This window comes from Wolffia australiana, chromosome 16 (assembly GCF_029677425.1).
Source record: "Wolffia australiana isolate 7733 chromosome 16, ASM2967742v1".
NCBI lineage: Eukaryota > Viridiplantae > Streptophyta > Magnoliopsida > Alismatales > Araceae > Wolffia > Wolffia australiana.
In genome coordinates, this window is record NC_135850.1 from 7558559 (window position 1) to 7576047 (window position 17489).

Sequence of the window (17489 nt, forward strand, 5' to 3'; positions counted from 1 at the left end):
CATTAGATTTTTAATTTATGGTCAGATTTCATCTTTTCCCCAAATTCTTCAGTTTCTCTCTCTAGGTTAATTTGTCTAGTTTCTCTCCCTAGATTTTGATTTTTATTGTTTAGAAATTTAACTCAATATACTAGAATCCAAAAAACAAAATTTGATTCGAAAATTCATTCATCTTGAAGTCCAATTTAAAAATCTCTTTCTTGATTATTAAATTCCCAATTTTAATTCATAAAAATTGTTTTAAATTTTTATAATAATTGGGAAATTAACCGAGTTAATATGATCTTATAATTGAAATAATTCTATCTTGAGCTTTTTGACCGAAATATTTAAAATCAAAATTAAGTTTTTTGTTGATTTTGATTAATTAAAAACATTATTAAGCATAATTTATGTTTGTTAATTGCAAAATTAATTCATCTTTGAATTAATATATTAAATTTGGATACAAATTCTAACTTATTTCCTCCCTATGGTTCGACCCCTTGCTTGCTCTATATTCTGTATTTAGTGATTAAGGGTATTTATAAATTTTATTGTATAAGTCTAAACATCAAATCATATTTAAACACCACTTGCGCGACCATTGCAGGCTGCTGCCACCCGCATGGCCACTATGCGCAGATGCCGCCTGCATCAGTTTCTACACCGACATGCTTCAGACCCCCTCGTCCTACATCGCCGTTCCCATTTACAATTTAGGTTTCAGGGAACTACCCCAAATCCTGCAATGGGGTGACTCGCTCCTTCACCCGCCCACCAAATCACCGCGCAGTTGGATCTATGTCCGGCCCTGTTCAAGCGCACGTCATCCACTCTCGCCATCAAACACCTTGATGGAGGACGATCCAGTTGATCACGTCGAGATTCGTCCTATCGAAGTGCACGTCAGTCCACCAGCCCCTTCGCAGAGCCCGACCTGACATGAAGAACCCACATTTCCACTATCAGGTTTGAAGCGGCATTTGCGTCATCTTGGAGCATGCCATGCCGTCTTTTGTTCTTCTTTTTTTGTCATCTTTGGATTGTCTAGAGGCCCTTCTTGCATGAGTACAGGCCTCCCCCTCGTGTCGTGTTTGTTGTTTGTGTTCTAATAGAACCTTTTAGGGGGAAGGGGAAGAGTCCATGTTGACTTCTTTTTTCCCCCTAAAAGACCCCTTTTAAGGAAGCCCAATAAGCTTCCCTTAAAATGACCCATTACTCCCCTAACTGCCACAACTCTACTATAAGTAAATGGGAAGGGGAAACGTGGGATGCAAACTTGTTCCTTTCGTTGTGTTTTGTTGAAGAAGAAGGTGTTTTCTCCCCATCGTCCTAGAGTGTTTCTAGGGTAATTGTGGGAACGTCGTAGGCCACGCCTTGTCAGATTCACCAAACCAAGTTTCTCTCCACCGGAAGAATGACTGTGTTTCCTCTGCTGTTCATTTGTTTGTTGTCTTGTTACCCGGATTCTCTCAAGATTGGGCTTCTTGAATGCACTCCTGCCTTCAGGAAAACCCCTCAGACTGTTATTGGTCTTCTCCCATGATTTTCATCACCTTTTTTGGGAGTTCTTGATCATTTATGATCTAGCAATACCAAGCTTTTGATTCTTGGAATGATCAGTGAAGCCACCTTTTGCGCTGGATCAAGAACTCTGGTTCGAGCATGTTCTTAGTACCTGTTGGTCAAGTGCTTCTCCTCGGTGTCTCAAAACAAAAGCTCACAGATTTCTAACCCTGCTTCATCGTGATCTTGGCGCACCTCTGTCAAATCAATCCATGTCCATACACGCTCTCCGATGAAGACCAGTCCACCTGTGTCTAGCCTTCCCTTGTTGTGGGATCTACGAAGGCGCAGGGTATTGATTCGATAACGCCGATAGAAAAAAAGAATAAAATGACACACATCGTGTTTTCCGGATCATATTCAACCGCGTATTTATTTTCTTCAACACCTACAGGCCCCGAAAGTTTCTACCGTCACTGGCCGTTGTCCAGCATGATTGACCTCCCAGCCACAATGCACGACACTCGTTGCCCACTATTGCATCAACACAGTATTCGTGGTGTCCACCAAATGCCTGACGCATGTGGTTAAATTCCTCTTCGAACTTACATCAAACTACTACGAGGAATCACTTGCTATCTTTCATACCGTCTCTCTTATGTTGTTTGTGTCGCATTCAGTTTCCTCACCTTATTACAACCACTACATACTGCTGCATTTGACCTACCTACAACATGCATAAACAAACCAGTGTGGATGTTGAACGCATCGATAGTTAACCAGAGTTGACTACCAGTCGTGTTGACCCCAGCTTCGAAACATAATGTGCAGGTTCGTCTTCCCACCTTCCCTCCCCCATTAATTACAGTATTAATTGCATCTTTCTATGCCGATTTACAAATTGCTCTGCTGCCTCAAGTGATTTCAATATTTGTTATAGGTCTTACTCAAAGCAGTGATGTTAGGTCATTTTCTTTGACGGTATTGTCCCCCCCCCTTGTGTCATCCCTTCGAGCCGATTACGCAGATCATTTGGAGTTTGATCATATCATAACCCGATTACTTCTTGTTAATTTCTTAAAACCACAACTTTTTTTCATGTCGTCATCTTGTGTTTTGTGTTTGACCTTCTGTGAGGTAACACGATCCGAATGGTCCCAACCACCATGTTACATCACACCTCCACGACTTCCTGGATCACCCTATCATGCTATGCCAACGCTAAAGGTCCACCCTTACCTCTTTGGTGATCGGCATTATTTTATCCGATATTTTCTTGTGCGTTTTTCCACTACTGTCAGACTTAGCAGAATATGTTAGTGGAATAGGTTTGCATCTTCTCATAGTCGACCATTCCAAATATTGGATTTGGAGCTTTGTTTTCAATGTGGTGGTTGTAAGACAGTCCTCCCACCCTTGACCAAGGAAAGGGGCTGCACCGTGATCATTTTGTCTGAATTTAAATGTTGGAAATCGGTCGTATTGATTTGTTGTCTGTTTTATCCATCCTTTGTTGACTTTAGTCCATCTTACCCAAGTGATTCCTAGTCATCTTGCATCAGAAATAATTGTTATAAGGTACATAAATATTTTTCAGGTTTTGCGGTTAACCGAAGTCAACCAAAGTCAACGCGCCACGGTCAACCGAAGTCAACACCAAAGTCAACACGCCGCAACCGTCGACAAGCATGTCTCCACCCGCGCACGTCCCTACGCGCGTCATGACATGACGCCAGAGGCAGATCCACAACTGCCCTTTGGCATGACACGGCGCACGTCTTTAATTTCTCGTCCCTAATTTCTCGTCATTTTCTCTTTCCTCCAAGGGCTATATATAGGCCATTGTTTTTAAGAAACATTAGGCAGTCATAATTCAAGAATCGAGTTTTTGTGTAACTCTTCTTGGAGGACTGCCCAAGCCTCCCCCTATCCCTTCTTCAACCCTAACCGCCGCCTCCGTCGCCGCCGCCACCACCACCCCCTCGCGTTGCCAGTCATCGTCGCCGGCATCTCTTCCTCTTCCTCATCTCACCTCTCTCTCTCTCTCTCTTTCTCTCTTAGACCTGCCGTCCCTAGGCCGCCCAGGCTGCCCCTGCCAGGCCGCCCAAGGTCACGCCTAGGCCGCCCCTGCCAGGGCCGCCTTAGGCCGCCCAGGCCGCCCAAGGTCACGCCTAGGCCGCCCCTGCCAGGGCCGCCCAAGGCCGCCCAAGCCGCCCCTGCCAGGGCTGCCCACGGCCGCCCAGGCCACCCTTGGCAGGGCCGCCCACGAGCTGCCCTAGGCCGCCCCAACAGGGCCGCCCAAGGCCGCCCGAGGCTGCCCCTACCAGGGCCGCCCACGAGCAGCCCTAGGCCGCCCCAACAGGGCCGCCCAAGGCCGCCCGAGGCTGCCCCTACCAGGGCCGCCCACAAGCAGCCCTAGGCTGCCCCAACAGGGCCGCCCAAGGCCGCCCGAGGCTGCCCCTACCAGGGCCGCCCACGAGCAGCCCTAGGCCGCCCCAACAGGGTCGCCCAAGACCGCCTAGGCCGCCCCAACCAGGGCCGCCCACGGCCGCCCCAGGTTGCCCCTGCCAAGGCCGCCCTAACAAGGCCGCCCAGGCCGCCCCAGCCAGGGCCGCCCAAGGCCGCCCAGGCTGCCCCAGCCAGGGCCGCCCAGGCTGCCCCAGGCCACAACAGGCTGCTGCCTAAGGCAGCCCAAGGCCACCGCCCCAGGCCGCCCCAAGCTGCAGCCCAAGGCCGCCGCCCCAAGCTGCCGCCCAAGGCAGCCCAAGGCCGCCGCCTTAGGCCGCCCCACACTGCCGCCCAAGGCAATCCTAGGCCGCTGCCTAGAGCGCCCCAGGCGGCCGGTCGTCGTCGACGCCGTCCGACGCTTCGGGTGCACAGAGCAGCGCGCGCGGGTGCTGATCGCGCGGAGCACCGGAGCGCGCGTGGAGTGCGCGGAGGGTGGAATTTTTCTATAGAGAAAAATTTGAGTGCAAATGGTGGAATTGTTTACAGAATTTTAAGGGAAAAAATTCGTGATATGGATGAAGGTATAGAGAGAAAAATTATTCATTTTAGAGAGATAAAGTAGGGAAAAGTGTTTAGAGTGAGAAAGTGATGGATTTAAATGGGAAATGGATAGATAATGATGGGAAAATGGAAATGATGCCTGATGTCGAAGGTGTCGTCGTCCGGATGAGTATCGAGACAATGCTTGGATACAAAGATAATGTCGGACGCCGTCGATGTTGTCATCTGACAGATAATTCACTAAGTGAAAATGTAGCTACGTGATGTGATGAAACCCTAGATGAGAGTACGAGCAGGTTCAACTTGTGGGAATTCGCCAAGTTTCGAGCTCCGGGGCGACCGATGATGGTGACGGTGACCTTCTGACCCTCTTCGGAAGCGACGACGGCGACTAGGGCACCGAACGGAATATATCTAAAGGGGCTCGCACACAACGGACGGGATCGGCTTGTTGCTAGGGAAACATTCGTGATGTAGTTTTTTTCTTAGAATATTTTCTCTCGCCTATTCTAACCCAAGCGTGTTGGAGTGCAGTCGAAAATATACTCTAGAAAGTAATATAACGGACGAGCAAGGGGAACGTCGTACCTCCTCGGTGGTGGTGTTCGTCGTCAGTGTCTTTGACGGTGCACATGCAGGAACGGGCAGGTAGTTGGAGGCATGCCATTGGCGAAGGGCACGATGAGGCTCAACTGACGGTGGTATCGCGGCACAGGAGCAAAATGACGGTGGTCGGAAAAGGAAGACAGTGAGGGAGGATGCGGCGGCGATACAATGATGATCAGTTGTGCGTGCTCGTTGACGAAGGTGCTGTAAAGCGGATGCTCAAGGACCCAGACACGTGTTGCAGTCACAGATTCAGCAGCATTGACCGCGATCAAACGATGGCCTGTGCAGGAAGGTGGCGAACCCGCAATGTCCAGGGGCATCGGGGAAGATTGGTAGGGACGGCGTGGCAGGTAGCGATGTGATCTGCCGTTTGTCTATGAAGCACCAAAGGGGTTGGCGACCGGGTGCTCCACGAGCGATCGAGTGGTGGGGTTGACACGAGCGCCGGGAGCCGGTGGAGCTTATTTCCTGTCCGAGCTCCTTGAAATCACCACAGGAATGACTCCAACGCCTGGAGTCTCCGCGGGGTTCTTTCGGGCGTGATCCGCTCGGTGCAAGTTCGACGGGAGATGGCACACCCGTTCCCATCGGGAGAGATGTCGCGATTGACCAGGTGCGCGAACAGTCTCTAGTCATGGAATGAGCAGGTCTTGCGTGTCCAAAAGGCGAGTGAGCGCCCATTCGACTGGCAAACACAGACGTATCAGCAAGACGTCTTTGATATATTTTCCAATTGCGAGGGCGACCAGGGGGTACGCTCGGTTAGGTTTGCGACACACGAGCATCGGGAGTCCCGTCTATGCACGTTAGAGGCTACCCAACCAACGGGAACGCAGACTCCGGCCGTCGCGCATGCACGCTACGGTCATTCGCACGTTCAGCACAACCGTCGTCCGAGCGTAGGTCGACCGTCGACCGTGTCGCAGGCACAAGCGGGCGTCCGAGTTTTGACGTCGCAAAAATAACTTCGCGCGAAGTGTCGTTGGTCAAAGAAGTGTTAAGAGTGTTCCTGCCGGCGATATCAGCTACTATCCAACGGTGTGAAACCCTTGATCCTCTCCGCTCACTTTCCCTTCTTCCTCTCTTCCTTCTTCCTCCTCTCCTTCCTCCGTCTCCTCCTTCCCCATCCTCTCCTCCTCCTTGGGGTGAGATCTGGCTGCGATAACTGTAACCGCCAGAAAATGGAATCCAGATCTACCAGACGTGGTGCCCATCATGGCCTTATATATGGCCATGATGATAAATTAAAACAATGCAAAAATAAAAGATAAATTACAAAGAGTCCATTCAGGAGGCCCATTAAATGACCCCCTTTTACAACATAGAAAAAAATGATAAATTAAAACAATGCAAAAATAAATGATACGGACGGATACGGCAATACGAACACGGAAAAACATAACGATACGGACGCCTCACGGTGAGTACGGTGAACTCGCTGTGATGAACACGAAACATGAAATAGGACGAACAAAAATCGAAGAATAAAAACACAAGCACGTGCGTGGACGTGCATTACCCAGGGTATTTAAACCCGGGCGTCTTCACGGATGCTTTGTCGTGCCAGTCGGGCTGGACACAAACCGGCGGTGATGTTATTGATGACGAGGATGGCTCCGATGACGGTCTGTCGATGTCGTTTGGACGCGCTCCATCAGGAAATCTAGGTCCTTAAAACCTCAATGCAGGTATGGTGAGCCCTCAATACTTCCTGTCAAGTCTGGATCCTTATATTTTGCCAGGATCAAACATTTTTCAATGTAAACAAGAGAAGAGATTGAATGAAAACTTCAACAAACTTACATCAAGCAGGTTGAACAACCTGGATTTTATAAAAGCCTTGTCCTGCTGGCCAGTCACTTGCTAGAGCACATCCAGAATGATGAGAAATGATGGAGAAAAAGATTATTCATACATAGGAAGAACAACTAAAATACCACTTTGGGTATTTTGTATTATCTTTTCTTGCCATTTTGCCTCTTTTTCTCCATGGGTTGAGAGCTTTCCCCTGTAATCTTCGGCTTCTATCTTTGTAAAACTTTTGTGAACCCAATGGGCAGGTTAGGTTGTGGCCCATTTCCCTCCGATGTCTCTTTTGAAGGCCCACCACACCATTTTCTCCTTTCAATCCCCTTTTGAGAATCACTAAGCTCCCAAAAATTCTTCAACTCTTAAGAATTATATCTTTCTATTCCTGTAAATTTATGCACATTTAGAACTATAAAATACTCATCAGTAATCAAAATGCTTCACTTCAAAGAAGTCAAGGAGATTAGTTAAAAAAAACCATAATGTGCAAAATTAGAATTTATAGCTAATGCATAAACATTTAGTTAATTCAAATAATAACATGATAAATTATAAATTAATAATACCAAAATCATCTAAAATGTATGTAAATACCCATGCCTTTTCATGTTATTATGAGGTTCGACGCATCATCCTCAAAGATTTATAAAATCCCTGACCAATCAATGACTTCCATGGAGTATTACCCCCAACTCTACCCGATGCCTGCTTTGAGTGGCTTGTCATGTAACATCTTGCATGGGTCACATGTGTCTTCTCAACCTTCATTCACAATGTGTCTTCAATGGAGTTGAATCTTTGACATCCCCATGGGAACTGATGTCGGGCAACAGAAGTAGGGCGATGACCCTCTACTAATGATACTATAAGGTAAGATAATAATGTGCATTACAAGTTTGAAAGGCACACCATATGTAATAGAAAATATATTGCATGCTTCATTTGGTGATAATATAGCTTAAATCTGCTAGATATTGGATTTGAACTTTTTTCCCATTGTCGTAGTGCTTCTCACTTCATCGCCAGTTCATTGTCAAAGCATTCCTCGCAACTGCAGCCGTCTCTGCTACTGTCATGACTCTCTTACAGACCTAACCCCCCTTTCTCCCAAATCTCTCCTGCTCTTCGACTACTATGTTTTTTTTTGTCAGGTATTCCCACTGCCTTCTCTACCCTCTTTCTCTTAACCTCTTCTCTCTCTCCTGATCTCCTCCTCTCTCCCAAGGCCTCTTTCATTTCTCTCTAGCAACCTTTTTTGTTTCTCACAATTATCCTCTACTTCAACAGCAAACTCGGTCTTCTCTTTATATCCGCCGTGCCATCCATATTGTGATCCATGCTCCAAAGGGTACATTTCCCTACATCAGAAAGGGTAACATGATGGGACAAAAAAATGAATCAACTATCTTCATGGTAATATATGTTGAGATGATAATCAGATATGCGAGACAGAAATAGAGAGAAGAGAGAGGAAGAGAGTGAGAGAGTCAAAGAAAGAGAGAGGAGATATGGAGAGATTGAGAGGAAGAGGTAGAGAGAGAGAGTGAGAAGTAGATAGAACGAGAAATAGCAGGAGAGGTAGATAGAGAAAGAAATGGAGAGAAATGTAGAAATATAGATATTAAGTATTTAGGTAAAGAGATGCATATATGTAGAGAGATAGAGAGAGAAAGATACATAGATATATATATATTAAGAGAGAGAAATAAAGAGGGGTAAGAAGAGATTGGGAGGGAGAGATAGAGTGTGTATAGAGAGAGGGATAATAGCTGAACTAACCATATGGGCCGCCCATAACCTGGAGGTTTCTATTGGAAATGAACCTCAGATCTCAGTTATCTAAGCTGATTGAAGGGGAGGATCACGAAACAAGCTATTCAAAATATGTTTGCACGAAGCTAACTAAGTGGCCATAGAGCACAAAGTTCTTCAAGAACCCGCACTTTAGAGCGTGATAGAACACCACGGCAAGTGCACATCGTTAATTCGTCCGGATCTACCTGATGCATGGTACTTTGAGCCAAAGACTGCAGCATCCATTCCTCAAGAAGTTCCAACACAAGATTTAGCTATGCAACTATAGCCTGTTTTCATCTACATTTCAAATTTGATGGACCAGTTCTTTCAGATGCTTTTGTTTGGTGCAGGTTCTGCAAGGACTTTGGAACCTTTGAAAATCCTAGATAGATAGCAAGATAAAGAGAGAGATATATGTCGAGAGAGAGGGAGAAACAAAGAAATAAAAAAAGAAAGAGCGATAGAGAGTGACTCCTAGAGAGAAAGTGGGAGAGAAAAGAGCAGTATAGAGAGAGATAACATTAGAGAGATAAATACAGGTATATATGTAGAGGGAGATATAGAGAGAGGACGACATATAGAGACAGATAGAGAGATGTTGAGGGATAGATATAGAGAAAGATAGAGAGAGAAAAGAGAGAGCATAAAGATAGAGAGATAGAGATATATATGTAGAGAGATAATGAATGAGAGATAGAGAGATAGAAGAGAGAGCATAAAGATAGAGAGATAAAAGAGAGAGCATAAAGATAGAGAGATAGAGGTATATATGAAGGGCGAGAGATAGAGAGAGAAAGAGATGGAGAGAGAGAGAATGAATTGGAGAAACAGAGAGAAGGAGAGAGCATAAAGATAGAGAGATAGAGGTATAAATGAAGGGAGAGAGATAGAGAGAGAAAGAGATGGAGAGAGAGAGAATGAATTGGAGAAACAGAGAGAAGGAGAGAGCATAAAGATAGAGAGATAGAGGTATAAATGAAGGGAGAGAGATAGAGAGAGAAAGAGATGGAGAGAGAGAGAATGAATGAAAGATAGAGAGAGAAAAGAAAGAGAGCATAAAGACAGAGAGATAGAGGTATATGTATGGAGAGAGATAGAGATAGAAAGAGATATCGAGAGAGAAAATGAATTGGAGATAGAGAGAGAAAAGAGAGAGCATAAATATAGAGGATAGAGGTATATATGTAGAGAGAGAGGTAGAGAGAGAATGAGATGTCGAGAGAGAGAATGAATTGAAGATAGAGAGAGAAAAAGAGAGCATAAAGATGGAGATATAGAGGTATACATGTAGGGATAGAGATAGAGAGAGAATGAGATATCTAGAGAGAGAGAATGAATTGGAGATAGAGAGAAAAAAGAGAGAGCATAAAGATAGAGAGATAGAGATAAAGATAGAGAGATAGAGAGAGAGAGAGAGAGAGAGAGAGAGAGAGAGAAAGAGAGAGAGAGAGAACGAATTAGAGATAGAGGGAGAAAATAGGGAGCATAGATACAGAGATAATCGATAGAGAGATAGAGGTGTATATCTAGAAAGAGAGAGTGAAAGCCTGAGAGCGAAAAGAGAGCACAGGGATAAAGATAATACCTAGCGAGATAGAGGTATATATGTAGAGAGAGAGTGATAATGAAAGAGAGATAATGAGGAAACACGAGAAAGAGAGAGAGTCATGGGAAGCGGATAGCAGACGAGAGGTAACCTGTTTTGACAGGTGTTCTGGGGGCGGCTCGTTGACCTGTCAGGAATAAGTACGTCCACGTTTCCCATTCTTGTCGGCTAGTCAACTTGACACGCACTCGCACACCCACTTCACGCTTATCCTATTTCTATCACACAATTTGGCGTTGACAATCAAAGCGTTCTGGAAGCCTCGACTGAACGAATGACCCACTCCCACACAGCGGCGGACATTTCATAGTCAGAAAGAAAGGAGAGAGGATGTTTTCTAGCAGGAGAGAGATTGATGGGTAGAGAGAGACATGTCGATATACAGAGATCGAGTGAAAAAAGAGTTGAGGGATTCAGACAGATGAAGAGAGATGGATGGATGTGAGAGTGGGGAGGGGAGATTGAGAGAGAAATGATAGATTTTCCATGGTATGGATCAGGAGAGAGAGAGAGAGAGAGAGAGAGAGAGAGAGAGAGAGAGAGAGAGAGAGAGAGAGAGAGAGAGAGGAAGTGTTGATGTAGAGGTATGGAGAGAGGAAATGGGGAGTTTTCTATGGACGGACACGGGCGGTTTCACAGATTAAGAGAGATCATAAACGAGATAGAGATATATATCCAGACAGAGAGAATAGAGGATGTAAGAAAGATTGATCGTAAGGGATTTGAAGTGTAAGAAAGATTGATCGAAAGGGAAATTCATAGAGGATGAATCAAGCAAAAAAAAGATATTGGCGGAGTGAGAAAGAGGCAACATCGACCGAGAAAAAAAATAAAATAGACAGAGGGAGAGCGAGGGTGCGATAGAGATGAAGATACTTGGAATTTGCGAAGAAATAGTGTTTGTGCGAGGAACAGAGATTTGTTGACGGTTACTGAGATTGATCGAGGAGAAATAATACATAACTAAGAAGGCGGAGAGAGATACAAGGGAGAGATATGTCGAGATTTATACGGACAGATCGACGAAAAAATAAGAATTTGTTAGAGGTTTAGAGAGAGAAAGATAGTGGAAAAAGGATAAAAGAATAAAGTCTGTTAGCAAGAGGGAGTGGCACAAAAAAAAATGTTTCTTTGAAATAGGGAGAGAAGGTTCGAGGAGAAAACAGAAACAAATTTTTTTTGAAGAAAAAACAGAGAGGGAGAGGCATGGATGGAGAGAGAGGGAGAGAACAACATTAAGGTTCATCAGATAGATGGATTGCAGAAAACATACCAGAGACGCATTTATTTAGGGCAAGAGAAATCGCAGAAAACATAAACATAGAGACCCATTGAAAAAGAGAGAGGGCAGATCAACCCGGGAAAAAATACACATGAACCGATGCATAAGAACGTTTATAGAGAGAGCGACAATATTCAGTCTCACGAGAGAAAAATAGAGATTTATTTAGGGCAAGAGAAATCGCATAAAACATAAAACATAAACAGAGAGACCCATTGAAAAAGAACGAGACGGAAGATCAATAATCCGGGAAAAAATTCGCATGCGCCGATGCATAAGAACGATTAGAAATAGATAAGATAGATAGAGAGAGAGAGAGAGAGAGAGAGAGAGAGAGAGAAAGAACAACATTCAGTCTCACGAGAGAAAAATATAGATACATTTAGGGCAAGAGAAATCGCAGAAAACATAAACAGAAAGACCCATAAAAAAAAAAGAGAAGCCAGAACAACCCGGGAAAAAATAGAAATGACCTGATGCATAAGGACGTTTAGAAAGATAAATAGAGGGATAGAGATAAATAGAGAGATAGAGAGAGAAAAATAGAGATTTTTTTAGGGCAAGAGAAATCGGAGAAAACACAAACACCCATTCAAAAAGAAAAAGAGAGGGCAGATCAACCCCGGAAAAAATAGACATGAATCGACGCATAAAAACGTTTGGAAAGAGAGATAGAGATGAGAGAGAGAGAGAGAGAACAAAATTAAGTCTCACGAGAGAAAAATAGATTAATTCTGAACAAGAGAAACCGCAGAAAACATAAACATAAACACCCATCGAAAAAAGGAATACAAGGCAGATCAACCCGGGAAAATATAGACATAAACCGATGCATAAGGACGTTTAGAAATAGATAGATAGAGAAAGAGAGAACAACATTCAGTCGCGCAAGAGAAATGCAGATATTAATTTGGGGCAAGAGAAATCGCAGAAAACTTAAACAGAAAGACCCATAAAAAAACGATCAACCCGGGAAAAAACAGACATGAACCGATACGTAAGAACGTTTAGAAAGAGATAAATAGAGAGATAGAGAGACAGAGAGAGAAAAATAGAGATCTATTTACGGCCAGAGAAATCATAGAAAACATAAACAGAAAGACCCATAAAAAAAAATCAATCCGGGAAAAAACAGACACGAACCAATGCATAAGAACGTTTAGAAAGAGATAAATAGAGAGATAGAGAGACAGAGAGAGAAAAATAGAGATTAATTTAGGGCAAGATAAATCGCAGAAAACATAAACAGAAACAGAAAGACCCATAAAAAAATCAATCCGGGAAAAAACAGACACGAACCAATGCATGAGAACGTTTAGAAAGAGATAAATAAAGAGATAGAGAGAAAGAGAGAGAAAAATAGAGATTAATTTAGGGCAAGATAAATCGCAGAAAATATAAACAGAAAAAGCCATTAAAAAAAATGAACCCGGGAAAAAACAGACACGAACCTATTCATAAGAACGTTTAGAAAGAGATAAATGGAGAGATAGAGAGACAGAGGGAGAAAAATAGAGATTAATTTAGGGCAAGAGAAATCGCAGAAAACAAAAATAGAAAGACCCATAAAAAAAAAGTCAACCCGGGAAAAAACAAACACGAACCAATGCATAAGTACGTTTAGAAAGAGATAAATAGAGAGAGAGAGAGATAGAGAGAAAAAGAGAGCGAAAAATAGAGATTTATTTACGGCATGAGAAATCGCAGAAACACAAACAGAAAGACCCATCAAAAAAGATCAACCCGGGAAATAACAGACATGAACCACGCATAAAGAACGTTTAGAAAGAGATAAATATCGATATATATATATATATAGAGAGAGAGAAAGAGAGAGAAAAATAGAGATTTATTTACAGCATGAGAAATCGCAGAAACACAAACAGAAAGACCCATCAAAAAAGATCGACCCGGGAAAAAACAGACATGAACCACGCATAAGAACGTTTAGAAAGAGATAAATATATATATATATAGAGAGAGAGAGAGAGAAATAGAGATTTATTTACAGCAAGAGAAATCGCAGAAACACAAACAGAAAGACCCATCAAAAAAAAGATCAACCCGGGAAAAAACAGACACGAACCAACGCATAAGAACCTTTAGAAAGAGATAAATAGCGAGAGAAAGAGAGATAAGGATGGACCAAGAAAACATTATATAAACCATTTCACAGAGAGAGAGAGAGTGATCGAAGTAGACCCACGGGGGGGGGGGGGGGGGGGAAATAAAAGAGCCAATCTTTCCCCTCGGACCCAAACACCAGATGACGCCTTCCTCGTTCTTCCTCCTCCTCCTCCTCAGCGGCGGCGCCGTGGCCCAGCCGGCCAGCTTCAGCGCCTACGGCACCAACCCCGCCCAGTTCAACTCCTCCATGGCCGTCATCGTCGTCGTCCTCATCAGCGTCTTCTTCCTCATGGGCTTCCTCTCCATCTACCTCCGCCACTGCGCCGACCCCGACGAGCCCCCCCCGACCGCCGCCGGCCCGCGCTGGCGCCGCCCGGCCCGCGCGGGGCTCGACCCGGCCGCCATCGACCGGCTACCCACGCTCGTCTACGCCGACGTGAAAGAGCACAAGCTCGGCAAGGGCGCGCTCGAGTGCGCCGTCTGCCTCGCCGAGTTCGACGACGATGACGAACTCCGCCTCCTCCCGTCCTGCGACCACGTCTTCCACCCCGCCTGCATCGCCGCCTGGCTCTCCCAGCACGCCACGTGTCCCGTCTGCCGCGCCGACCTCGCCGCCGCGCCGCCGCCGCCGCCGCCGCCGCCTTCCCCGCCGCCAAGGCTCTCCCGCTCCAACTCCACCGGCCACTCCATCGTGGTCGTCCACGTGGCGGACGATGGCGACCGCTTCACGCTGCGCCTCCCGGATCACGTCAGGCGTGACGTCATCGCCGGGAAGCTCCGCCGCTCCACCAGCTTCGGCGGCGCCGCCGCCCCCGCCCCCGCCCGGTGGGCCTTCTTCTCCGTCGTGTTGTCCGCCCTCAGCCCGAAGCGCGACGGCGATGACGTGGCCGGCCTCGCCGCCGACGGATCCGGGAAGCAGGATCGGACGGCCAGGACTCGCTTCGACTGCCTTGGCGGCGCCGCCGACGTTGAGAAGGGCTCCCCTCGCTCATGATTACTGTATAAAAAATAATTCTTTTGTCCGTTTTCACGGGGCGGCGAACGCGTGGCCGCTCGGAAAAAATTGGAAACTTCTCGCCATGGGCTTCTCCGGACTAATGGACAAATGGATCTGCCAAAGGAAAATCAGTCGTTCAATTCAGCTCGCCAGTTCTCGACTGAGGAGTTAATTTCAGAATTTAGAGACAGGATTAGTCTATACTTTTCAGACGTTCAAATCAGTCGTTCTTGACAGAAATAATTTCCGAACAGTCGTTCATGTCTATAGTTTCCCGGGTTTGTGTCGTTTATTCGAATAATCGAGGATAGAAAGAGTAGAAATTCGGAGAACCCATCAGGATAGAAAGAGGAGCAAGAAGTAGAATTGATCGGATAAATCCAATTTCGGGGTAGTGCACAATTTCTCGTCTTGTAAATGAATTGATTTCACATTCGTATAATCGAGAATGTGTTGGGCTGCTGGAAAAAAAAGGTAGAAATTCGGAGAACCATCAGGATAGAATGAGGAGCAAGGAGTAGAATTGATGGGATAAATCCAATTTCGGGGTAGTGCACGATTTCTCCTCTTGTAAATGAATTGATTTCAGATTATAGAGAGAAAGTTTGCCTCGATTATTCGTATAATCGAGAATGTGCTGGGCTACTGGAAAAAAAAGTGGGAATTCGGAGAACCCAACAGGATAGAAAGAGGAGCAAGAAGTAGAATTGATCGGATAAATCCAATTTCGGGGTAGTGCACAATTTCTCGTCTTGTAAATGAATTGATTTCACATTCGTATAATCGAGAATGTGTTGGGCTGCTGGAAAAAAAAGGTAGAAATTCGGAGAACCATCAGGATAGAATGAGGAGCAAGGAGTAGAATTGATGGGATAAATCCAATTTCGGGGTAGTGCACGATTTCTCCTCTTGTAAATGAATTGATTTCAGATTATAGAGAGAAAGTTTGCCTCGATTATTCGTATAATCGAGAATGTGCTGGGCTACTGGAAAAAAAAGTGGGAATTCGGAGAACCCAACAGGATAGAAAGAGGAGCAAGAAGTAGAATTGATCGGATAAATCCAATTTCGGGGTAGGGCACGATTCTCGTCTTCTAAATGAATTGATTTCAGATTACGGAGAGAAAGTTTACTTCATTTACCATACACGATGGATAAATGACTCGGCAAACGAGTTGTCCAATTCTGTGTAGGAATTCTTGAGCAAGTGTAATTAGAGAGAGGTATAATTTGAGTTGAAATTCAGCGAACTTATCAAATTAGAAACAGGCAACAACTTGAACTGTTTGGATAATACCAATTTCGGGAAAGTGGACGATTTCTCGTCTTGTAAATAAGGCCAGGTCCCATTATTGAATGGATTTCCGATTATAGAGCAAGTGTTCAGTACCCACAAAAGAAGATAACAAAAAACAAAAAAATAAAAGAAAGAATCGATCTTTCTATGGCGACTCTGATTCAAAAAGCTAGAACATTACACGAAGAACATGACTAATGGCAGCGTCGGTGCATCTTGTATCATCCAGTTTCGAATTATTCTGGGATTAAAGAATAAAGAACAATCCCATGATAGAGATACAAGAAAAAATGGGAAAAAAAATACAATTCCTGTTTAAAAATAGTGTGGGAACTCCTCTTCAGCTCTGCTGGAAAACAACCTTCTTTTCCTCAACCTATCTGGAAAAAGCTAGAAAAACTAGAAAAAACATTATCTCTTCTTCTCATCCTAAGAGTTTCTTAAAAAACGAGAAAAGGGTTTTTTTAAGATTTCAAAAGAAACAACAAGATGGGGTCCACGAAATGGTCCAAGTTATAAAACCAAGAATGAATAAGCTTGATGTGAAATGTTTCTCCGGATAGGGAAGTAACTATGATAAAAAAAATAAAAAGGGAACATTAATCGCAGCCGAGTCTTTTTACCTCTTTAAATCCGCGCTCGCTGTCTAACCCAAGAACAGCCGGATAGCAAACTACTATAAAGAATTCCATAAAAAATACCCTCCGAAATTTAACATTCGTCCACCAGATTCGCAATGCTCACCAGACGCATTCAATGGATTCTCCGAGAGAAATCGTACAAGAAGAGATTCCTCGCAGTTCAGAAATAAACAGCAGCGGCGGCGAAACGAAGCAATCAACGTTTCCAAAACCAGAAATCTGAACTTGACGAAAGCAGAATTGACAATTACCGGAACAGAGCACGCAGCTCAACCTAGACCGTGGCGGAATCCATCGGTGCTCTGAATATTTCAAGATGGAGACCGCGGAAAGGGTCGGATATCTCTTCTCATCCTCCTACAATCCCTTTCCCACGCCCCGACCTATTTTAAACTAAGGAGATGCCCGCTTAAATATTCAATAATACCCTCACCTGCTACTCCATGTTAGTGTAAGATGATGGATGATTGATCCTAATCTGTTTCGTCTCAATCCATCATCCATCACACCCAGTTGTATAGTTCTGGATCGTCCAGGACGTAGACGATGGACCTGACGGGACGAAGATCATCCCGTCCGACGTCCCAAATCAGTGCATGGACGTGGATGGGACGGTTTTTTCGTCCCAGGATGAAAAAATCGTCCCGTCTGCATCTCGACTTTGCCAGTTTCATCCCGTCTGGAGAAAAAAAACCGTCCCGTCCCTTGTCCCCGACGAAATATCCAGTAAAAATATTTCCAAGCTCTGATTGAATTAATATGGATTTTTCTAAGTTTTTAAGGGAAATATGGAGGAGAGAGAAAGCGGAGAGACATATGTACAATTA

At 44.7% G+C, this 17489-nt stretch overlaps 1 protein-coding gene and 1 long non-coding RNA gene across 2 annotated transcripts; one reads left to right on the forward strand and one right to left on the reverse strand.

The window, feature by feature from the left end:
* Window positions 1–13809: 13809 nt before the first annotated feature.
* LOC144713622 (E3 ubiquitin-protein ligase ATL31-like) lies at window positions 13810–14947 on the forward strand. Its single transcript, XM_078588267.1, has one exon. It carries the CDS (start codon window positions 13867–13869, stop codon window positions 14719–14721), a length of 855 nt encoding a protein of 284 aa, XP_078444393.1. The 5' UTR covers window positions 13810–13866; the 3' UTR covers window positions 14722–14947.
* A 1265-nt stretch (window positions 14948–16212) lies between these two features.
* LOC144713623 (uncharacterized) lies at window positions 16213–17114 on the reverse strand. Its single transcript, XR_013584108.1, has 2 exons — window positions 16914–17114; window positions 16213–16420 (listed from the first exon to the last, which is right to left on the reverse strand). It is a non-coding gene; the product is annotated as an uncharacterized LOC144713623 (long non-coding RNA).
* Window positions 17115–17489: the final 375 nt, after the last annotated feature.

Bases quoted from the DNA above. Each gene is read 5' to 3' on its own strand.
- LOC144713622 (XM_078588267.1), top strand. From the start codon at position 13,867: ATGACGCCTTCCTCGTTCTTCCTCCTCCTCCTCCTCAGCGGCGGCGCC.